The sequence below is a fragment of the Osmerus mordax genome, chromosome 27 (genome assembly GCF_038355195.1).
Source record: "Osmerus mordax isolate fOsmMor3 chromosome 27, fOsmMor3.pri, whole genome shotgun sequence".
NCBI classification, from domain to species: domain Eukaryota; kingdom Metazoa; phylum Chordata; class Actinopteri; order Osmeriformes; family Osmeridae; genus Osmerus; species Osmerus mordax.
In genome coordinates, this window is record NC_090076.1 from 638,580 (window position 1) to 661,556 (window position 22,977).

At 41.9% G+C, this 22,977-nt stretch overlaps 1 protein-coding gene across 3 annotated transcripts in view; it reads right to left on the minus strand.

Moving 5' to 3' along the window:
- The window catches only part of med16 (mediator complex subunit 16), a 94,739-nt gene that overhangs the window by 65,616 nt on the left and 6,146 nt on the right, over positions 1 to 22,977 (minus strand). For all 3 annotated transcript variants that reach the window (XM_067230670.1, XM_067230673.1, XM_067230671.1), the window contains 2 exons: positions 18,209 to 18,490; positions 16,860 to 17,009 (listed from right to left, as the gene is read on the minus strand). In XM_067230670.1, coding sequence (XP_067086771.1) covers positions 16,860 to 17,009; positions 18,209 to 18,490 — 432 coding nt within the window. The remainder of the gene's footprint in view (positions 1 to 16,859; positions 17,010 to 18,208; positions 18,491 to 22,977) is intronic.

Consider the following 22,977-nt stretch of genomic DNA (forward strand, 5'->3'; position numbering starts at 1 on the left):
GCAGTGCCACCGTTGGAGGTTGGAGAAATTAAAGATGTAGGCCAGCCAACCCCAATTAGCATCCCGCGGGCCAGATCCGGCCTGCAAGAGCCAATTGTCTGGCCCACTCTGACAGCATTGGCATTAGTTCTTCTAACTATGAATTACATTTCCGTGGCTCTGCTTTATTGGGTGTGCTCAAGCCTTCGGCGAGCACAACCATTGTTCTCTCACATATTATTATATTTGCACTACATAGGTCAACGTCGGAGCCAAAATGTTCGTCTTGGTCCCGATTGAGTTGCTTGTATTCACGCGAACGTTACGTTTGACGGTTAAGGCTTGAATTAAGTTTTTGTGGCAAAAAGTGCCTTTTGTCGCACAAGGGACTCAGTGCTGGCCTACCATCAGAACACGTGAGCAACGATGCAAGATACGACCTTCCACTTGACCGCGTGCATACGTAAGCTTGTGCTTTGCGCGCTTTGCGTACTTGACGAGCTAGTGTAGTGTCACACACACAGAATAGCGCAGCCGCTCTCCAGCTAGCCCTCTTTCATAATAAAGACTGTACATTTCCTCACAATATATAAAAGCTTCCATAGCATTTCATCCGTATGATACCGAGTAGCCAAGTCGACACCATTCTTCTGCTGCAGTTCAATAGATGATGTGATCTATTGAACAGTGATATGCCGTTGTTATAAGTCGTGCAATAACACGATGGGCATCTGCATTTAAATTCCTGACCAGCATGGTCAACCAGTTGCTTAGCTGCTATTAGCATGGCTTGTCAGGGATTGTTTTCGAAAATTGTCGGTGCCTGTGTAAGGAAGATCCACTTTTGTCTGCTTTAGACGGGAACATACGACAGTCGACAGTGCATCTTAGTTACATTAAAAAAGTTGCTTCCGTTAGAGCTCGTTGCTCTCCTTCACTTCAGTTTCTCGGGCCAGTTGTAATTGGGTTTTTTTAGATTAGAGAATTACAATTTGACAACCACTCACTACTCAACTCTTGATTGGCCAATGGTGCGCCCCACGAGCTGCAAAGTTATTTATGCATTTAGCAGATAGCAAAACATGCAGGATGTTAAGTTTTACAATGCGATTTTTTTCAATCAATGATTTGCAGTGGCCCGATCGGGACAGTGAGTTGCTAGTTTAACTGTCCCGACGTTACTTTTTACTGGCCCCAGGCCAATGTAATATTTTCGGCTTAATTAATTGATAAAAAATTATGACAGTCTTGTTTTGTGCTATACACAGTCCTGTACATATATATTTGCAACCATTTTCCTAATTGAAACGTTTCAAAAAATCGCTAGTTTGCTACGCTAATGTTACAGTTGCTGATTTGCACAACAGTCCCGCATTTCTCTCACTAGCATGTCTACAGTTTTAAGTAAACTCCATTAGCAGTGAATTTCGTTTGATATTAGTGCATAACACTACTTGCTTTGGAGATATCGATACGTGCTATGACGTACCCGTAACCAAGTGGCATCCCATTTCTTAGGGATATGTAGTCCTTACCCCTCAGTTTCAATCTGACCAGCGAAAAAAATAATTGCAGGCATGTTTAAATCATAAAAGCACTCAGTTTTAACTATGTCCAACACAACATCTGCATAAGAGAGCGCAACAGCTGCCTCATTACAAGTTTCTTGAAAGCTTGCAAGAGCCAAGAAGCCAAGAAGCCATTCGCCGATGCCGAGTTGATAAAACAATGTAAAATAGACATGGCTGCCGGAGTTTTAAATAAAGAGAAAAAAAAGAAAAAAAAAGGTGTTGAGTTGTTGAAGCAAGTGCCGCTGTCCGCTAACACAGCCACCAGAAGAGTTGAAGTTTTAGCGGAGGAGTGTTTTTCCAGTCTACTGACCAATTTGAGGAAAACAGAGGCTTTCTCATTAGCTATAGACTCGTCCTGTGACCGAACCGACATGGAACAGCTGTCTGTGTTCGCAAGATTTTTTGATGGGAAGACATTCCGGGAGGAGCTGCTGTGTTTGCTTTCCCTACCCGGACGTACGACCGGGGAAATAATATTCAACGAGCTGACACAGTTCTTTGAAAGGAATTACTTAGATGTGAGTAAAATTATCTCTGTTGTTACCGACAGGGCTCCGTCGATGGTGGGACACCGCCAGAGCTTGGTAAGCAGGCTTTCTGCCGTTAACCCAGCACTCCTGACATTTCACAAGTCCATTTTGTGCGCAAAACTGTGTGGAAAAATGAAAGGACCATGGATACTGTGACACGACTAGTTAACTTTGTTTGTGACAACTCTAGTCTGCAGCATTGCCTTTTTAGAGCATTGCTCGAGGAAATGTCAGCTGAACACAAGGATCTTTCGCTACACAATGACGTGCTAAGCAAAGGCCGTGTGTTGGAAAGGGTGTGTGACCTACGGGATGAACTTGTGTCATTTTTATCCAGCCTGCAGAGCCAAAAAGCCTGTGACTTTTTGAGCTTTTTAAAGTGACAACAAGGTGATATCAGATGTTTTTTTTTGTGTGTGTGACATGTCTCATCTAAATCACCTTAACCTGCAACTAGGCAAGAACCACACTGTTGCTGACATGTATTAGGCGATTGAAGCTTTCCGGTCAAAGCTGCACCTCTTGGAGAGAGACATTCAAGGGAGAAAGTTGCACTTTCCACGTCTGCGTGAGCATTGTGAGAAGAATAAAATGCAGGAAGATCCAGCAATGAAGGATTTTGTGTCCAGGCTGGCCAAAAACGTTTGATTTGAAAGCTCCCCTAAACTGTCAGGTGACATCCTTCTCTTCGTAAGAAAGCCATTTTCTGTGTCAGCTGATGGCCAGTGGACTGCAGAGGCCAAAAAGCTGGTGCCTTCCATAGATGAGGCGGCTCTTCAGCTGGAGATCTTGGAGATGGGAATATCTGATTTGCTCAAAGCTCAACACAAGGACGCATTTGTGAGTGACTTTTGGATCAACGTAGTTCCCCAAGCTTGTTTTAAAAACACCAGAGATATTGCAATGCTCCTACTCACGATGTTCCCCTCAACATACATCTGTGAATCAGCATTTTCTTCAATGAATGCTATCAAGAGCCAGGTCAGAAACAGACTCTCGGATTCACATCTTGGACAGTGCCTCAGGATCGCCACAACAGAATACATGCCTGACATCAGAAAGATTGTCTCATCCCATCGCTCTCACTTCTCTCACTGATTGGTAAGTGAACATTACATTTAGTCATTTAGCAGACACTCTTATCCAGAGCGAGAAAACAAGATCCAATTATTTTTTGCTATTTGTCAATCTTCTTGTGGTATAATAATGATTACAATGAAATAACATGTTACAATGCTGATATTATTTGGTTCACATATTTTAAAAGTTAAAAAATTAATGTGGCATATTCTGATAACACATTTGAAAAGTAACTTAAAATCTGTGTTTGTCCTTATGTCTCTTAGAAAGACCGTCTGAACGCAGATATACAAAGCCTGGGTGTTCCAGACAGGAGTTACTCTGACTTACAGTCCTGTGTGTGTGAATGTGTTTGCTGGAGTTTTTGTTTGCCGACTGTTTGGCATAATTAAATACACACATACATTCAGACTCACACATGGAGGCACAAGGAAAACACACACACACACGTTCTAGGAAAGGAAATGAGAAAGTTTGGGGTGGATATGTCGGGACTTTATTCTGTCCTAGATCAATAGAGATAATGCAAGAGCAGCCGAATGAGGAAGAGCAACAGTCCCCCCCCCCCCTGCCTGTGAATGTGTTTGCTGGAGTTTTTGTTTGCCTACTGTTTGGCATATTTAGGGTTCCTCCGGTAGGAGAGAACCTATTGTTTTTGTTAGTATTCCTATTATTAGGGTTCCTCCGGTAGGAGGAAGCCCATTGTTTTTGTTAGTATTCTTATTATTAGGGTTCCTCCGGTAGGAGGAAACCTATTGTTTTTGTTATTCTTCTTCTTATTATTAAATTTCTCCGCTAAATGGCCCAATAGCTCAAAAAGTCGTTGACCCGATTTTTTCCAAATTTGGCCCAATGATACACCAGGTCACTCACTACTCCCAGACCGCTAATGGCCCATGTACGCCCATAGGTGGCACTATAAGCCACGCCCAAAGTCTACGTGAATTCACCAGCTCCCCATTATTCCAAAATGCCTGAAAATTGGTACACATGCCTTATTTCTCATGGGGAACAAAGAAGCCTCAAGAACCCATAAGGTCCGCCATGATAGATTTTGCTGTACTGTCCAAATTTGGTACAACCTTCAAAACCCTTCTCCTCATGAACCATAGATCCAATCGACTTGAAAATTGTTAAAGATTTGTAGAACACATGTCTTTCTATAGGGTGAAATTGAATAAGGAATGCAATACAAAATGGCTGAAAGAAGTGTATTTATGTAAATGTCCACATTGCCACAATATCTTTGTGTTAATAAATCAAATATAATTTTGACTGATGGTTTTTCAAACGTTAGTGCCTTCAAGTTGACATCATTCTGAAGTACCATACGCAATTTCACCTTGATATGTCAATATATGATTGAATTCAATTGAATGGCTCCACAGCGCGCACACTCATCCTGCCCCTTGACACACGAGCGAGCTTGGCGAGACACACACACATGCTTTCTTGAAATTGTGTGCTGACCAAGCCCCCACCCTCGGTTTTTAGCTCCTGTTTCATTTTGCTTCCAATCGCAGCTCGCCGTTACGAATATAAAGAGAATTTTTCGGCGGCCATTGTTGTTTTCAACTGGAGTCGCCTGATAGTGTTGGAGGCAGCCACGTTCGGTAAGTCATATCACCTATTTTTACACATTTTAAGCTACAATCAATGATTGGTTTCGTGAAAGTACACTACTCTTGAATTATGGTGAAGGTTTTAGCACTTTTAGCTAGCTCTAGCTTTTTTCCTCTGTTTTTAATTAGTGAATCATTTTGCATCTCGGCGAATTTTTCATCAAAAAGGTCGAGGAGGGCAGCCTTTTGGAGAAAGAGCAATCCCCCACAGACCTGTTGGCTCAGAATTTTGATTTGGGGCGTGAAAGTCTTTGTAATAAGCCTATGTGCCAGGGAGACCGCATAGGCTTAGGCGGCAGCCATGTTTTGGTCACGTCATGTTCATAAGTTCACCATTTTACAGTTAGGTCGACACGAAAAAGGTCGAGGAGGGCAGCCTTTAGGAGATGTGGGAATTGTGCTTTTAGCCAGATGCTCCGATTATTTTTGTGATTTGTAGACTTGCAATTGGAGTGATACTGCATCCCGGGGGTACATTGTTTTGGCGTTAACCTCAGAGTCAGGCTCGGCTCGCCCACTGGCAGTGTGTAAACAATTTTGTATTTCACTCAATTCTACTCCAAAAAACGTCAGGGAGGACTGCTTTTTGTAGACAAGGGCCTGCTAAAGATAGCCAGTATATCTGATTTTTCAAGGCGAGCCTGTTTCATTCGTCATATGCCCTGAGAAAGCGACCTGTTAGCCAGGCTAGTTTTGCCAATTTCAGTATGTCAGGTAAAGGTCTCTAACAGTCAGAATCACCATTTATAGTCAAAGGTTGAGCTGGTCTTTTGTCAGATGTGTATATATTGACCAGTTTAGAGCTAAATACTCTTGCCCGCGCCTGGAATCGAACCCGTGTTTTGAGTGACTTTGCATGGGTCTCCATCGGGTCAACATATTTGGATTCAAGTTCAAGTAATGCCACTGCATTTCAAAGTCAAAACTATAGTTTGTGTTAAGTGTAGATGGAAAAAGCTTCGTTTTTCACAACTGAACTGACATGGAGCCTTTCTTCACTTTGACAGGAGGGTCATGCAGAGGCCTGCTCAACAGAGTTCAATAAAGGATGCTGAGATCAACACAGACCCCTTGCTGGACTACCCCTCTCTAGCTGGACAGCTTCTTCTTCGTTTTGTCTGTTAATTCAGTGTTCTGCCAAGATTTCCGGGGTTCTCTAACTAGAGAAGTACTTCTAAACATCAGGACTACAACTCCTGTGGATTTATTTCCCACTTTTCTGTTTCCAGCGGCGGAATTAGTGGGAATTATAGTCAAAGCCACCCTCGGCTTTGTCCTAGCAGCGAAGCGCCATAGGAGAGGCAAACGAGCCGGTGCTCTGGTGCGACTCCGTCGGCGTGGGGCACGCACAGCGTTACCGGGGATATTTCTCTCCAACGTGCGTTCACTGAGCAACAAACTGGATGAACTTCAGCTGCTGGTGTGGAAAAACAGAGACTTTCATTCATCTTCCGTTTTGTGCTTTACGGAGACATGGCTGAGTGAACTGATCCCAGACTCTGCGCTACAGCTAGCAGGTTTCAAACTGCTGAGAGCGGATCGTAACCCTGTGCTCTCTGGCAAAACGAAAGGCGGTGGTATTTGTTTTTACATTAACAGTGGCTGGTGTGAAGATGTGACATTGATTCTGCAGCACTGTTCTCCTGATCTGGAATCATTTTTTATTAACTGTAGATCTTTTTACTCGCCACGAGAGTTTGCATCATTCATTCTGGTTGGCGTCTACATGCCTCCGCAGGCTAGCGTCAACGAGGCTCAACGTGTGCTCGCCAGCCAGATACTGAGTGTGGAGCATGAAAATCCGGATTCCTTGGTTATTGTGCTAGGCGACTTTAACAAAGGCAATCTCACTCAAGAACTCCCAAAATATAGACAATTCATCAAATGCCCTACCAGAGAAGGAAACACCCTGGATCACTGCTACTCTACAATTAGCAAAGCATACCATGCGGTCCCCCGAGCAGCACTGGGTCACTCTGACCACGCCATGGTCCACCTGATTCCTGCATACAGGCAGAAGCTAAAGCGCTGTAAGCCTGCTGTGAGGACATCAAAACAGTGGACCAGTGAAGCTATGGAGGATCTGCGGGCGTGCTTGGACTGCACTGACTGGGACATGTTCACGACTGCTACCAATAGTCTGGATGAGCTCACAGAGGCTGTGACATCATACATCAGCTTCTGTGAGGACTGCTGTATACCAACACGCACCAGGGTAAGCTACAACAACGACAAACCTTGGTTTACAGCTAAACTCAAAAGGTTGAGGTCAGAGAAAGAGGCCGCGTTCAAGAGTGGGGACAAAGACAGTTTCAAGGAGTCGAAGAACAGGTTTAGCAAGGCGGTGAGGGAGGCTAAACGACTGTACTCGGAGAGGCTAAAACACCAATTCTCTGCAAACGACTCTGCTTCTGTCTGGAGAGGGCTCAGGCAAATTACCAACTACAAGCCCAGAGCCCCCCACTCCACTAACGACTCCCGCCTGGCCAACGACCTGAATGAGTTCTACTGCAGATTTGAAAGACAATTGGACAGTCTTGAACTACCCCTTCCCACCCAGGAGGCCTCCCACCTCCCCCCCTCTACAGTGACGACTCTCTCCATTCAGGAGGGTGAAGTTAACAGACTTTTCAAGAGGCAGAACCCCCGCAAAGCAGCTGGGCCGGACTCTGTCTCTCCAGCCACCCTCAAGCACTGCGCTGACCAGCTGTCTCCGGTGTTTACCCACATCTTTAACACCTCCCTTGAGACATGCCATGTGCCAGCCTGTCTCAAGTCCTCCACCATCATCCCTGTGCCCAAAAAGCCAAGGCCAACAGGACATAATGACTACAGACCCGTCGCCCTGACCTCTGTGGTAATGAAGTCTTTCGAGCGCCTGGTGCTGGCACACCTTAAATCCATCACTGACCCTCTACTGGACCCCCTGCAGTTTGCCTACAGAGCCAACAGGTCTGTGGACAATGCAGTTAACATGGCCCTCCACTTCACCCTACAGCACCTGGACTCCCCAGCATCCTATGCCAGGATCCTGTTTGTGGACTTCAGCTCTGCCTTCAACACCATCATCCCCGCCCTGCTTCAGGACAAGCTCTCCCAGCTGAACGTGCCTGATTCCACCTGCAGGTGGATCACAGACTACCTGTCTGACAGGAAGCAGTGCGTTAAGCTGGGAACACAAGTCTCTGACTCCCGGTCCATCAGCACCGGATCACCTCAGGGCTGCGTCCTTTCTCCTCTGCTCTTCTCCCTGTACACCAACAGTTGCACCTCCAGTCATCCGTCCGTCAAACTCCTGAAGTTTGCGGACGACACCACCCTTATTGGGCTCATCTCTGGTGGAGACGAGTCTGATTATAGGTGGGAAGCGGCCAACCTGGTGACCTGGTGCAGCCAGAACAACTTAGAGCTCAATGCTCTTAAGACAGTGGAGATGGTTGTGGACTTCAGGAGGAACACAGCCCCACTCACCCCCATCACCCTGTGTGACTCCCCAGTCAACACTGTGGAGTCCTTCTGCTTCCTGGGCACTATCCTCTCCCAGGACCTCAAGTGGGAACTGAACATCAGCTCCCTCATCAAGAAAGCACAACAGAGGATGTACTTCCTTCGGCAGCTGAAGAAGTTCAACCTGCCAAAGACAATGATGGTGCACTTCTACTCAGCCATCATTGAGTCCATCCTCACCTCCTCCATCACCGTCTGGTACGCTGCTGCCACTGCCAAGGACAAGAGCAGACTGCAGCGTATCATCCGTACTGCTGAGAAGGTGATTGGCTGCAATCTGCCTACCCTCGAGGACCTGCACACCTCGAGGACCCTGAGGCGAGCGAGGAAGATTGTGGCCGACTCCTCCCACCCTGGACACTCCCTGTTTCAGTCACTGCCCTCCGGCAGAAGGCTGCGGTCTATCAGGACCAATACCTCACGCCACATAAACAGTTTCTTCCCTTCCGCTGTTGGCCTCTTCAACAAGGCCAAGGGACCACACTGACTCAAATGACTTATTGCTTAAAACACTCTGCTTTTGCACTGCACCACAACATGGTATCTTGTACATTTGTATTTTTTGTAATATTTGTATTTTTATATTGTAATTTACGGCAACTTATATTTATATTTATCCCACTTAGTACTGCTAGTTTATGTACCCTTAGTATAGTTAGTCCACATATTTAAATTTTAGGTATATGTTTATTGTATGCACCTTCCTGCCAAAGCAAATTCCTTGTCTGTGCAAACTTTCATGGCGAATAAATCCCTTTATGATTCTGATTCTCTTCAGCCCTGACCCCTGGACAGCTTCATCCAGCTGGCCTGCCTGCCAGCCCTCCAGAGACAGTCACCCCACAGACACAGTAGCTCTGCAGCCTGCTTTTTTGAGGTCATTGATGAAAAAGGACAAACCAATTTTTTTTTACCTTGATGAAAGTCTAAATGTTTAATCCTTTCCATGTCCCAGCATGCCAAGCTGCTGACTTTGAGTGCCGTAAGTGATGAAACCAGTTCAAGTGATAGACTTTTGACCTGAATCCAATGATTATTCATCTGAATAAAAACCACTCAAGAGAAGTACTTCTTCTTGGATGATTTGTGCTCCACATCAGTACATCTCACACATTTGCCTTTGTTTCTATGGGATTCATGGAATTGCTAGTTTCTGCTCCACCATTTCCACCATAGTGTAATAATAAATATAATTTAGGACAGCAATTACATTTTTGTGTTATCCTTTCGCATTACACAAATTTAGTCAATGTTCTTAAACTCAACCAATTATTGTCATTTTACCATGCTGTTCATATTGAACATACATCAGTGTTTACTTGGAAAGATGACTGTATATTTCCACTTTTGATTTGTATTTCCATCGTAAGTTTGGTCTTCAATTTCATTTGGAAGTGGTATTAAAAGGTCTTACATTTAACTTGTTTATACCTGTAGACACCCTGTGAAGCCCCCACCCCCCACTCCAGAGACAGTTGGTGACAAAGAGGTGCATACATTAATTTACACATGCCTTAAGAGTAGAGTAACAAATAGAGACTAAATGTGTAAATGGCTGTTGAAACTCAGTTCTCTGAGTGGGTGCATGTCAGTTTAGGCAAAGGTAGCCTTTTAAACCTCTAGGTTTAAAACAAATTCAGATTTGATTGGAACTCTCTTTTATACATTTATAGTTGGATTTGACATTTAACAGACATTTAATTCATTTAGCAAGTTGTTTAACTCAAACAACCATAACACAGTACATATGGTATACAAAGCTGCAGTCAGATTTGGCGAAATTGTTAGCTTGGATGTTATCTTTACATATAGATGGGGTCTTGATGATGATGCGCACGCAGCTTCAAGGCAGAAAGACGCGTTCAATTTCGCTTTCCCGCCATCCACCCCCTTTCTGAATGAAGTTCGACTGATCTGATTTGTTGATTTCTGTTGCTATGAAAACCAGTTTAGCCAAGCTAAATAACATTGTTTTTAGCTAGCTTGCATTATCAATAGCTAACAAAACATTAGTAAAAATAGCTTGCTAATCTAGCAGAACTTGTTAATGCAGGAGACTCAAAGACCTTAGCACGTCACTAGCATCTCGTCATATCACGCAGTCGGCGCACAGCTAGATAATCAGCTGTCAGCGCTCTTGAGTACCCAGCATGCAACGGCGGTTACAACGGCCATGCGAGGGATTTTAGTTGTTGTCTTCGTTCAGTTATTACATTTACATTTAGTCATTTAGCAGACGCTCTTATCCAGAGCGACTTACAGTAAGTACAGGGACATTCCCCCGAGGCAAGTAGGGTGAAGTGCCTTGCCCAAGGACACAACGTCAGTTTGCATGACCGGGAATCGAACTGGCAACCTTCGGATTACTAGCCCGATTCCCTCACCGCTCAGCCACTTATTAAATAATATATTGTGCTTATTAAAGTTATGCATTGTGCTTATTAAAGTTATGAACATAGAAGTGTGCTCAGGCTTAAAAATTGGGTCTCACACTGAGTGTGGGAAGCAGGCTGTTCTTTGTGTGTCTATCTCTTCATTTTCAGAAACAACCTTGAAACTGGGTGGGGACGGCACCCGAGCAGGTGGGACGCGCGTAGGCAAGAACAACTCCCTGACGCACGAGAGAACAAGCTCAACCCTTTTTTGATACTTGTGTTTTCAATTGCATTGTATATGATATGCTGGGGCAGGGAAAGATAGCCAGTTGGACTTCGTGAACCAGCCCAAACTCTGTTACGGGTAGGGAAACGTAGACAACCCCAGAGCTCTGTACTTGTTGATTTCCAACTGCTGCATTAAAGCTGATATTATGGGACCTCTGCGACTCCAGACCACTCTTTCTAGAACACAGATTTGTGTCATTGAATACTATCATTACATATATTGGAATAGACACATGGATATATGAATCCTTCAACTGGTGACCCCGACGCTGAAAAGAGGGAGTCCAGAGGGTTCCGGCCCGACCGACAGATCGGGAGAAAGACCCATACACCGGTACGAGGAGGCAGACGTAATCGTCAGAGGCGCCTCAACATAAAAAAAAGGTAAGCATACACCTGTTAATTCAAAGTACTGCTATTCGGAACTGAGAACCAAATTTTGACGATTACTATGTTTCATCGTACCTAGTCAAACCAACAGTGGTGGTAAATCAACCGTGTTTAAATTTTGTCTTTGTCCAAGGGGAGGTTAGAGTCCTCTCCAAGGGTTAAGAGTCCCTGAACACGTTGTCTTTGTCCAAGGGGAGGTTAGAGTCCTCTCCAAGGGTTACAGTCCCTGAACACGTTGTCTTTGTCCAAGGGGAGGTTAGAGTCCTCTCCAAGGGTTAGAGTCCCTGAACATGTTGTCTTTGTCCAAGGGGAGGTTAGAGTCCTCTCCAAGGGTTAGAGTCCCTGAACACGTTGTCTTTGTCAAGAGGGAGGTTAGAGTCCTCTCCAATGGTTAGAATCCCTGAACACTGTCTATTTGTGTGGAGTCAGATTGAGTTTAATAAAAAGAGAGGAGTGTGGTGTGTCTTTTCTTTGTCCTCTCCGGTACATGAGGGTTACAGTCCTTGAAAAAGTAATATTTGTGTGGAGTCGGGTTGAGTTGAACGGTATTTTAAACAGATCTGTCGTTCTTTAATAAAAAATTAAAAGATCGCTAGGTGTCCTCCAAGGACCATAATTGCCTTCAGTGCAAAATCAACAACAACAACAACAATCAACAAGTTGTCAAATTGTGAAATCACTCACTTATCAATCTCGTGCTTTTTTCTTTGACCAAGAAGTTACAGAAATCCCGAGGAGAGTTGGAGAAAGGTGGGGGCTAAAATAGTCTGTTACGTTGAGATCTTACAAAGGTTATCCCAGAGGGTATACCCCTGGTTTATAAATTGGTTCTAATACAATTGGAAGAGTTATACTAGAGCAAAATTAAGTGAATAGACGGTAAACGCTAAACAGCTGTGTTGGTCAAAGAATGGTTTGAGGAAATGTATGTGAAAAATTATGAGGAAGCGATTACAAAGTTACATAAAAGATTGGTTTAGAGAGGATCATGGAAGGTTATGAAATGAAACAAGAACATTTTGTGGATGTGAAGAGATGATTGGTTTAAACACTGATGTTTTGAAGAGGAAACTATGAATATACTTTGAAGGTATATGGGATAACATTTTAAGTCAAAATAGTAAAATCTAGGGTTTTTAAGAGTTTTGATAAAGGTATTAGAAATAATTTGGTTAAAAATGAGAAAGAGAAAATAACTTAATGTACTTTTACTTGGAGTTTAATTGTAATTTGGTTTTAAGTTTTATTTGAGAGTTTTATCAGAGCCTGGCATACTGTTTGGGATAAACAGTTAGGCTGTGATAATGTTGTATTAATAAATGGTATTAGTGCATGAAGAGGGTTATTATAACATTCAGTTCTGAAAATAATTTGGGAAGACTCATCAAGTCTGATAAATTGAGGTTATGATGGTTTGAGCTAATTGGCTCGTTTTGAACTGCAGCAAAAGAAGTTCTACCTATCTGACCTTTATAGAAAATATATTTGGGAAAAATGTTTGGTTAATAGTTACATTAAAAACATTATTTGGTCTATATTTCATTTAAGAAGCATACAGATTTTGGTTTGGCATAATGAAAATTGCTTTTATCATATCTTTGATAAAAAGAGGTGTGATTTGGTAAAATAGAGAATCTAAAACAATATTGGTCTTAAACTTAACTGTTTTAAAAGACAGAAAAGGTTTTTTGAAGTGAAAGAAATTAGACTAACAGTTGATTTTCTAAAGAAGGGAACAAAGAAACAGATTGTCATTTCTAGGCATGACTAATAGGAGTTGAATATCAAATGATGATGTATTGTTTTATTAGATGCTGTTACATGTGTTTGCTCAACAATAAGAAAACTGAAGGGTCAATACTGCCTGGTAATTATAGATATGTTTACAGTGGATTGAAATCTTTCCCAGTCCTGTACCAGATGCATTAACAACATTTGAATTGAATTATAGAAGATCATAATTACACAACTTAAACCTAATGCTCACAAGAAATATATGAATCCTTCATTATGTTTGTAATGTTATTGTTTGTTAGTTAATATCATCTTGTTGGTCACCCTGAGTGTGCATGTCATGTAGTTTAATGGGAGGAGAGTCGGCTATTTTACTATCACAGGCTACACTCGCAAGGAGCTGGATGTGAGCTGTACCCTAGCCAGTTGCCTATGAGGCTATTCTTGAGATCTACTCAAGAACAAAGTGAATATCCATGGTTTTCAAGCCATCTTTGAAAAAGTTTGAAAACAATATTGCGGTTGATATGTATTGGTTGTGGGAGGTAATTTTTGGACTACATCTAAACCTCAGGCGGCTGCTTCAGCATTTCTGCTTTGGCATGACCTGCGCTGGGAGAGAGGGAAACAGCATGGATGGGGATAGTGTGCGGGCAGATGTGTCTTTATATAGGGTGAAATGGAATGAGAAATGCAATACAAAATGTCTGAAAGGGGTGTATTTAGGATATTGCCTCAATATCTTTGTCAATAAATCAAATATACATTTTGACTGATGGTTTTTCAAACCTTATTGGCTTCAAGGTAACATTCTGATGTACCATGCGCAATTTTATGCAATTTTACCTTGAAATGTCAACCTTTTCTTAACCTTTGTCCCAAAGCTGACCAAAGCTCATACTCTGCCCTTTTGACTCATACAATCTCAACAGTTGGTGTGTAGCAGAGAGGATAGAGACACATACTTGTGACCTTATGCTCATGAGTTCAAATGCCCATTCAGCCTATTGCTGTTGGCCAAACATGAAGTAGTTTTGCTCTCTTGTTGTCCATCTCTCCATCTTCAACAGTGTACATGTTTATAATATTTTGCCATTTTGCGGAGGAACCCGCATCGCTGCTTGCAGCTATATTTAAATAGTTGGTTTTGGACAAATTGTGTTTCAAGAGTACCTTTTTGTCTTGTGTGACTCCCAACACCACTACTAATAAATTATAAAATCATAATAGAAGTAACATCGCGCATAAAACTGTCGCAAAAAAACGAAACATGTTGGCCCTTGGCTTGGCATGCCTGACCAAATTTGGCCCTTTTGAAAATCTAATTGGGGAACCCTGATGTAGGCCTTTTATACTGATTACATTACTGGTGCTAAGGCTACTAGGCTTACGTAAACAAGCTGACCTAGGCTGACCATTATCTTACTAGAGATGCCGTAAATATGCTTAGCCTTATCTGTACTGAGTGGGCCTGTTGGTCAGCCTAGAAGGGGTCAGGAACTCTGTAAGTTTCCTTTTCAACAAGCACACACGCGCAAAAACGTTATGATCACTCTTATCAGCTAGGACAGATGCTAATGCAGGGAGGAGGATTCTCTGTACAAATGACTATGCTTGAAGAATAGACTTTCAGACAACTTTGTAACCGCAATCAAACTTGTCTCCTTGCTGGCAAGCATTAAATAATTTAACTTTCCTTGAATCCGTCGACTCTGTGCCATTCTTTAATAGAAATACCCGACAGAGGTACACTTGACCGGTCTTCACCCGCACTTGGGTTTGAACCCACCATCTCCAACTTCAAAAGCACGACCACTACCAGCTACACCAACAAAGAGCTGGCAATTTGAAATACTAATGTAACTTCAGCAATTCTGAGTTGCGAGGTGGAGCCTCCATGGATCAGAGTTGTTTGTCCAGCACATCCCACAGATGCAGTGTTGAATGTATCTCTGTTTTTAAGCTCTTGGTGCAGAACAAATTCCCTTCAGGGCAATAAAGGTTTTCATTCATTCAGATGCTCAATTGGATTTAGATCTGGGGAATTTGAAGGCCAAGTCAACACTTTGAACTCGTTGTGTAAAGGCCGATTTATACTTCTCCGTTTTTACGGAGACGGACACAGGGAACGCCCTCTCCGACGAGGAATTCCCTCTCCGAGCCCCTCGGAGAGCTCTACGTGCACCTCCTGATTTTCCTGACTATCCGTCTGTCCGTCCGTCCGTCATTTTACGGATACCCCTTGGCTGTGATTGGTCCGTATTAAGAACCGCTTGCGTCAGGGGCGGGGTTGCCATGATAAACAGGACGAACAGAATCCTTTGACCGCCATTGCTGTAAGTTTGTACAATTCATATTTCAGCTAAACAGTACATGTAAATCAGCATCTGAATAAAAATGTGATGAGAAATGGGCAGTGTATTTGCTGAACGTGCGTATTTTATTGATGAAACGGGTAATTATTAAATTTGCTTCGACTTCTCGATAACCTAGGTAAATAAACACTCGACGACGACTTACAAAAAACCGTTGCGCCACCTACTCTTCTGGCGGTGAATTGTTTTCAGCACCCACAGCCCTCGGAGTACTAGAAATTCAACCAATCCGTCCGACTCCGTCCGTCCGTAACGGAGTCAGAGAAGTATAATTCGGCCTTTACTCAAACCATTCATTAACCATTTTTGCTTGGTGGCAGGGTGCGTTATCCCACTGAAAGATGCCACTGCCATCAGGGAATACCATTTTCATGAAAGGGTGTACATGGTCTGCAACCAAGCTTGTCTCAAAGTAACATCCACATGAATGGCATGACCCAATATTTCCCAGCAGAACATTGCCCAAAGCATTATACTGCCTCCGTCGGCTTGCCTTCTTCGCAGTGCATCCTGGTGCCATGTGTTCTCCAGGGAAGTGACACATGCACCCAGCCATTCACGTGATGTAAAAGATACATCAGACCAGGCCACCTTCTTCCATTGCTCCGTGGTCCAGTTCTGATGCTCACATGTCCATTGTAAGCGCTGTCGGCAGTGGACAGCATGGGCACCCTGACTGGTCTGCAACTACGCAGCCCTATACGCAACAAACTGTGATGCACTATGTGTTCTGACACCTATCTATCAGAACCAGCATTAATTATTTAGGCAGTCAGAGCTACAGTAGCTTGTCTGTAAGATTGGACCACACACAGGCCTCCCATGCATCAATGAGTCTTGGCTGCCCATGACCCTGTCACCGGTTCACCACTTTCCCTTCCTTGGACCACTTTTGATAGGTACTGACCACTGCAATCCAGGAACACCCACAAGAGCTGCAGTTTTGGAGATCCTCTGATCCAGTCGTCTAGCCATCACAATTTGGAACTTGTCAAAGTCGCTCAAATCCTTATGCTTGCCCATCTTTCCTGCTTCTAACATATCAACTTTGAGGACAAAATGTTCACTTTCATGCCAAATATATCCCACCCACTGACAAGGGCCATGTTACCAAGATAATCAGTGCTTTTCACTTCACCTGTCAGTGGTCATAATGTCATGGCTGATTGGTGTATGTAGCAATGTTAAAACAAGCAACCTATTAACCTGTAAAAATACATGACTGTGCAGGATGTTTGGTGGTGGTGATAGGAGTTTAGCAATATCACTAAGCTGTGAAACTGCACTGTATACCTTTGCCCAATGCCGGAGTGAAACTGTCTAAAATTTTGTATATTGGCTACAATGAACAATTGGGGAAAAATTCTGACATTCCTTAGAACATTTAAAAAAAAGGTAGCAAACATACCTGTTCAGAATTCTCCCTGGTAAGGAATTTAAGGTGTGTGACTACTGGGTACTTGTCCCTCCTGACTGGGTCGGTGGTGCAGCGCATGAAGAGGGAAGGCAGCAGCTCTGTGTCAATACGACACTTCTCATTGACCACGCTCACACACACCTAGGAGATGGGTGGGAGACATCTAAATGTAGCAAGATAACTTTGCATCATCAAAATGGATGCTTAGGTAAGACTTCAGAGGAAAATAAAATGTAACCAATAAATTATTAATTTTATACAACAGATTGATGCATTTTATGATGTTTTGCTATTAATTACATATAAATTAATATAAATTAATCTGTCAAATAAACAGTCCCAATGCACATATATTTACAGAACACACCATGTGGAAAACTACAACATAAGTTGATGTGTTTAGATTTGGTAGTAATATTACGGTTTGTTGTACGACAGAGTAGGACCATAGGACCTACTCCTACATATGTAAACCAGGATGTTTGAAACCAACAATGTCTGATCAAGAAAACGTAAGGCAACAGAGTTCATGCCACTACATGATGGCAATCATCCCGGCCCACTACGGAATCTAATGCATCTGCAAGCCCTGAACCAACCTTTAACAGGTTTTACCAGGTGACCCTCCTCTACGATGGCAAATATGGAAACAACACTTTGCAACTTCACCGCAGTTGGCGATTCTTCTTGATTGTTAGAGGACCAAGAAACAATGCAAGTTTGCGAACGTCACAGGGTAATATGGATGTAACGGAGTTTGAGCATGGAATAATGCAAGGAAAATGATGTAACTACTATCTTGGAACAATTTTCTTTAGGGTAAATAGATACTACACGAAACTGCTCAAAACAAGGTCTGTGGTTTATCTTGAGGAACAGGGTCATGCTTTCTGGAAAGAGACATTGCTGTTGAGTGATTTTTTATAATCATGCAAAGAATTACTAAAAACATTTTCCCTTTGGGTAGAGTGTAGATTAAAGGGCAAAAAATGCAATTTTACCAGTTTACAATTTAATCTACAAAACAATAATATGTGCTAAAAATGAATACTTTCTGAAGCCAATAATTTTCTTTTACATTCTTGTAAGTGCTTTGCTAAGATTTCAAAAGTACTTTATTGTTATCAAGATATTATCTCTAGAAATAAATAGTGCTGAATTATCCAAATACTTTTATATTTTGGCTATATGGCTTGTAAAAATTAAGTACTCTGCATTCTAGAATCTCAAAGTATGACCAATTATGCTTTGCAGTGGAAAATAGAAATTCAGGTCTCTACGTACAAAAATATAAAGACAGGTGTCCTGAAAATATTTTTTTCAATAATTAAATATGATACCTTGTAGAATTGCACTGGTGAGGAACTGCTGCCATCAGTAGCTGCCACCACAATGTTTCCTCCACCTGTAAAGGCAATGTCTGCTAAAGCAACGCGGCCCCTCAGGCGACAGAGGCTCTCACTGGCCGTTAGAAGAGCTCCACTGGGCTTCAGCAGGGACACGGTCACCAGGCCACTCACAGTTACTGCCAGCCAACCTTCCATGGGCTTGCCTCCGAAAAGTGTAAGCGATGGAGAGAACTTGACCCGTGAGAACTTCTCGCCAAAATTGGTGGAACCAGACTGCAAAAAGGGAGCAAACGGCAACCATAATTTAATCGACAGCAGAGATGACCATCCTCATTTATTAAATACATATTGTGCTTTCAATTCAAACCGTCAGGATCCAAACTATATTATCATTTAAAAACGGTTTATATGTGGTGAATTAAGGGATTAATATGACCACAACCCTAACTCAAACTATGCACAGTGTTAATTTTGTAATAATTTTGTAGTAGTAATTCCTTTCAGTCCTTAAAGATTTTCCAAAGTGAGAGCACATGGAAATAAATTAATAACAATAAGGCATTACATTGAAAGGAAAACAAATAAATATTGACCGAAAAGGTGTATGTTGAAGCTTTAGCTCATTATACCTACCGTTTTTACAAAACATTTTAGTTGGTAACCCTTTCAGTACTAGGTTTAGGTTCTAAAAAGGGGCTGCCCACGACTAAAGATTTTGCTAGTTGACTAGTAGGAATTATTTTAAGCCATTAGTCAGTAGGTTTTTGTACATTTATCTCTCTAATAATGACATAAATCTCTGTGTATACAAATTGGAATGGGTTTAGTTTCCAACTAAACACTCAACTAAAGAAACGGACACTTTACAAAGTTCATATTCTGCATACGTCCTCTTTATAATCCAACAGAGTGCAGTGCCGGGATTGACGTTTTTTGGATAAGCATTTCGACATTAATGAAAAATTATGAAAAGATTATTGCCGCAGCTTGGTTTGCTCTCTTTGCGTCACAGCCCCTTCACTCTGATTGGTCCTTTGGTCTGCAGCGAGTTTCCTAGGAAAATGTTGACTCGAGAACAGGGCATTCTGCAAAGTTAATATTTTGCAGGTGTCCTTTTTATAATCCAACGGAGTGCAGTAGGCTACCGTGACTGAACTAATGCGATTAACAAAGGCATTCGCAATTAAATGAAACTGAGCATAGTAAGGAAAATAGGGAAATTATGTTGTTATTTTGAAGCAAATTCGCCTTTAACAAACTATAATCATCTGCTTTCAAAGGGTGCTGGTTAGGGAACAGAACAACAATATAAAGTGGATATACATTCAGTATCAGTTAAGTTTTTTACATAAATGTGTTTACTGATGTCAAAACTGCTGAAGTTGCCTACCGAGATTGAACTAATGCGATTAACAAATATTCGCAATGAAACTAAGCAAGGAAATATGGAAATTCACTTTTACAAACTATATTCAGCTGCTTTCAAATGGGCTGCTAGCGAACTGAACAACAATATAAAGTGGATATACTTTCAGATATATAGATCTGTGAATTGTTACATAAATTAATGTGTTGACTGATGTCAAAACTGCCAGCACATTGCTAATCTGCTACGACATTATAATCACCAGCTGCATCCTGGACATGGGCACTATTCCTACCACTTTAGCCTCCTTGGTTGTTTTCTTGAGGAATTTATATAGCAATCCACAAACAGGCATACGACAGGAACAATGATAGTACGAATTTAGTGTCCTCGGTCAGTTGTCATCTTATTTTTGTGAATGCAAACCAGAAAATACAAGACTATTTTACATCATTGAAAAAAATACATTAACGTACATTAACATACGTTAATGTAAACATAGCAAAAGTCCCTTAGGCAGAACTGTACATGCAAGCACTGTATGGTGACTTAGGCCAAATCCCAATACTCTTACCCCTAACCCTTAGTTTTGCGCCTTTCCGTGAGAGTAAGTGGTGTCCCAATACTCTTTGATCGAGGGCTAGGGCTAAGACGAAGGGGTATACACCCCTTAAAACCAAGTGAGCTCGGGAGCTTACTTGAAACCAAGGGGTATGTGAATATACTGCGCTACCTGCAACAATGGCGGACAGATCATCCAGAGTCCCATAAATGTAATCTTTTCGGCTTAAATTATTGATAAAAAAATTATGACAGTCTTGTTTTGTGCTCTACACAGTCCTGTACATATGTATTTGCAACCGTGTTCTTAATTGAAACGTTTTAAAAAATCACCAGTTTGTACGCCAACGTTACATTGCTGATTTGCACAACAGTCCCGTATTTATCTGATTAGCCTTGAATGGACTCCATGCATGTCTACAGTTTTAATTAAACTCCATTAGCAGCAAATTTCAAATTAATTTGGTTTGATATCAGTGCATAACACTACTTGCTTTGGAGACATTAGCTTACCCTTTGTTTGCCATCTGCGGTGATTTAGTTTTACAAGCTTTCAACCTCTAATCTCAAAAAACATTTACATTTACATTTAGTAATTTAGCAGACGCTCTTATCCAGAGCGACTTACAGTAAGTACAGGGACATTCCCCCGAGGCAAGTAGGTTGAAGTGCCTTGCCCAAGGACACAACGTCAGTTGGCATGACCGGGAATCGAACTGGCAACCTTCGGATTACTAGTCCGACTCCCTCACCGCTCAGCCACCTGACTCCCATGAACACACCAAAAAACTCTTTAACAACCATTAATCAATAAGGGAATTCTTTGGGGGGAATGTAACTTTTCTCTATAAATATCACCAGCTAAAAAGTAACTAGTACTCTGAGTAGTTTTTGAGAAGAGTAACTTGTATTTTTACTTAAGTGCTTTTTTTAAACACCTGTACTCTAACTTGTAATTGAGTATTATCTGAGCAATGTAACAGTACTTGTACTTAAGTACCCATTTTCAGTACTCTTTCCACCACATACCGTGATATACATTTTAGGTCATACTGCCCAGCCGTAGCTCCTAGAGGAAAATGCCGACAACGGCCCCATTTCATCAGATAGTTGTTCTATGTTTAAAAAATACATTTACAGCATGCATTTCTTTTTACATGCATTCTCTGTTTCTCTGCTCCAGCACACCTGTTTCAAATGAATCGGTTGTTATCAAGCTCTGTGGAAGCCGGGTAATGACCATTCATTTGAATCAGGTGTGCTGAAGCAGGGAAACATCTAAAACATGCAGGACAGCAGCCCTCGAGGACCAGGATGGAGAACCCTGCTCTATAGACTTGTTAATCCTTGGCTTGTCTGCATTTTTTTGCTTCCTTGCGAGTTTTCTTATAGTTTTTTTTTCATATAGTATTATTAACTAGAGAGGGTACAATTTCTGGGGAAATTGTAGGGTGTGCTTGCTTGCGTCGGTTGCACAGGGGTCCGTTTTTGAATGACATTTTTACAACTGATATTTCTGTATATTTTATATAAAAATGCATACTTATTATTTATAAAGATTACATAGATTTAAAAGCATATTTTTTTTGCTGCTCATTTACAACTGAAAATACGAGTGAAGTATAGAATGAAATAGATGTCTTCTCATTTCCCCTGCAAGAGGCAGCCTCAACGTTGAATCAAAACGAATACATTTGGCAGACCGGTGTAAAAATTGACCTAATCTCTATGACTTAAACGTCATTTTAAGTTTTTCCCTTCTCATGATATCTTCAGGCATTTAGCCTACTCATTGCATTCATTCATTAATAAAGAACCCCCTTTGAAGATTATTCTACGACGTTACCCGGTAGTAGAAGATGGAATCGCGATTCAAACAGTACCATCTGCTAACTGAAAATATGCCCCCCAAAACGTAAATAAGCTTGACATTTATTTAGTGGAAAATCGCTCATTCATAAAAAGCTCACTGGTAGCGATCATTGTCAGTAACAACGCAAAATGCGATATAGCCCTGTGTGGAGAATCTGCCCCGGTAAATTGTACTACTACTGTACAGTACTAGACTACTGCTGTGTTCGTCTTGGTAGCGATTGCGTTGGTTGAATTGGATTTAACGTTCCGTTGTACGGTTTAAGCTGAAATTAATTATTTTCATGAACAGATTGACAACGTTTAGGCTGTGGCAATGAAGTTCAGGTTAGTAGTTAGATAGACTTTTGATTTAAGTAAGGGGAGTGCCGAACATGTTCAGTCGCCGTTTGACTTCCTAAACAGCTGTGTAGTGTAGATGTTTTTGTAGTGTGTCTCGCGTAAGCTACAGCGTTGCAGTGAGCTACACTGGTTTGAAACCACAGGTAATGGTAATTTCACCAACAAATCGTTTTGTCAGATGTCGGTCAAATGTCAGAATAAATCCTACAACGAAAATGTATATGTGAGGAATGTTTTTTTATTTTAACGATTGAAAACAGATAACGCTACATCATAGACCACTGTAGTATGTGTTGCCCGGGCAACACAGGCTAATGTCATGATGCTAATACTTCAGTGAAATAGTAGACTACTGTTTCCGAAAGTAGATGTACTTCCTTAATAATATCAGCTTATATTGTACATTACACATCACAATTGTGTGTCATATCACAAAGTAAAATGAGTAAATAGTTATCACCCTGGCCTCTTTTCTTGTGGCTTTACTGCAGCTGCCTTGCAGTAAAGCTATAGTTAGCCTAGCTATCCCCCAAGTTAACAGATGCGAAACGAATGTTCTGCCAAAGGTAGTCACGCGTGTTTTCGTGACGTTAGTGACGCAGTGACGTTAGTAACGTCA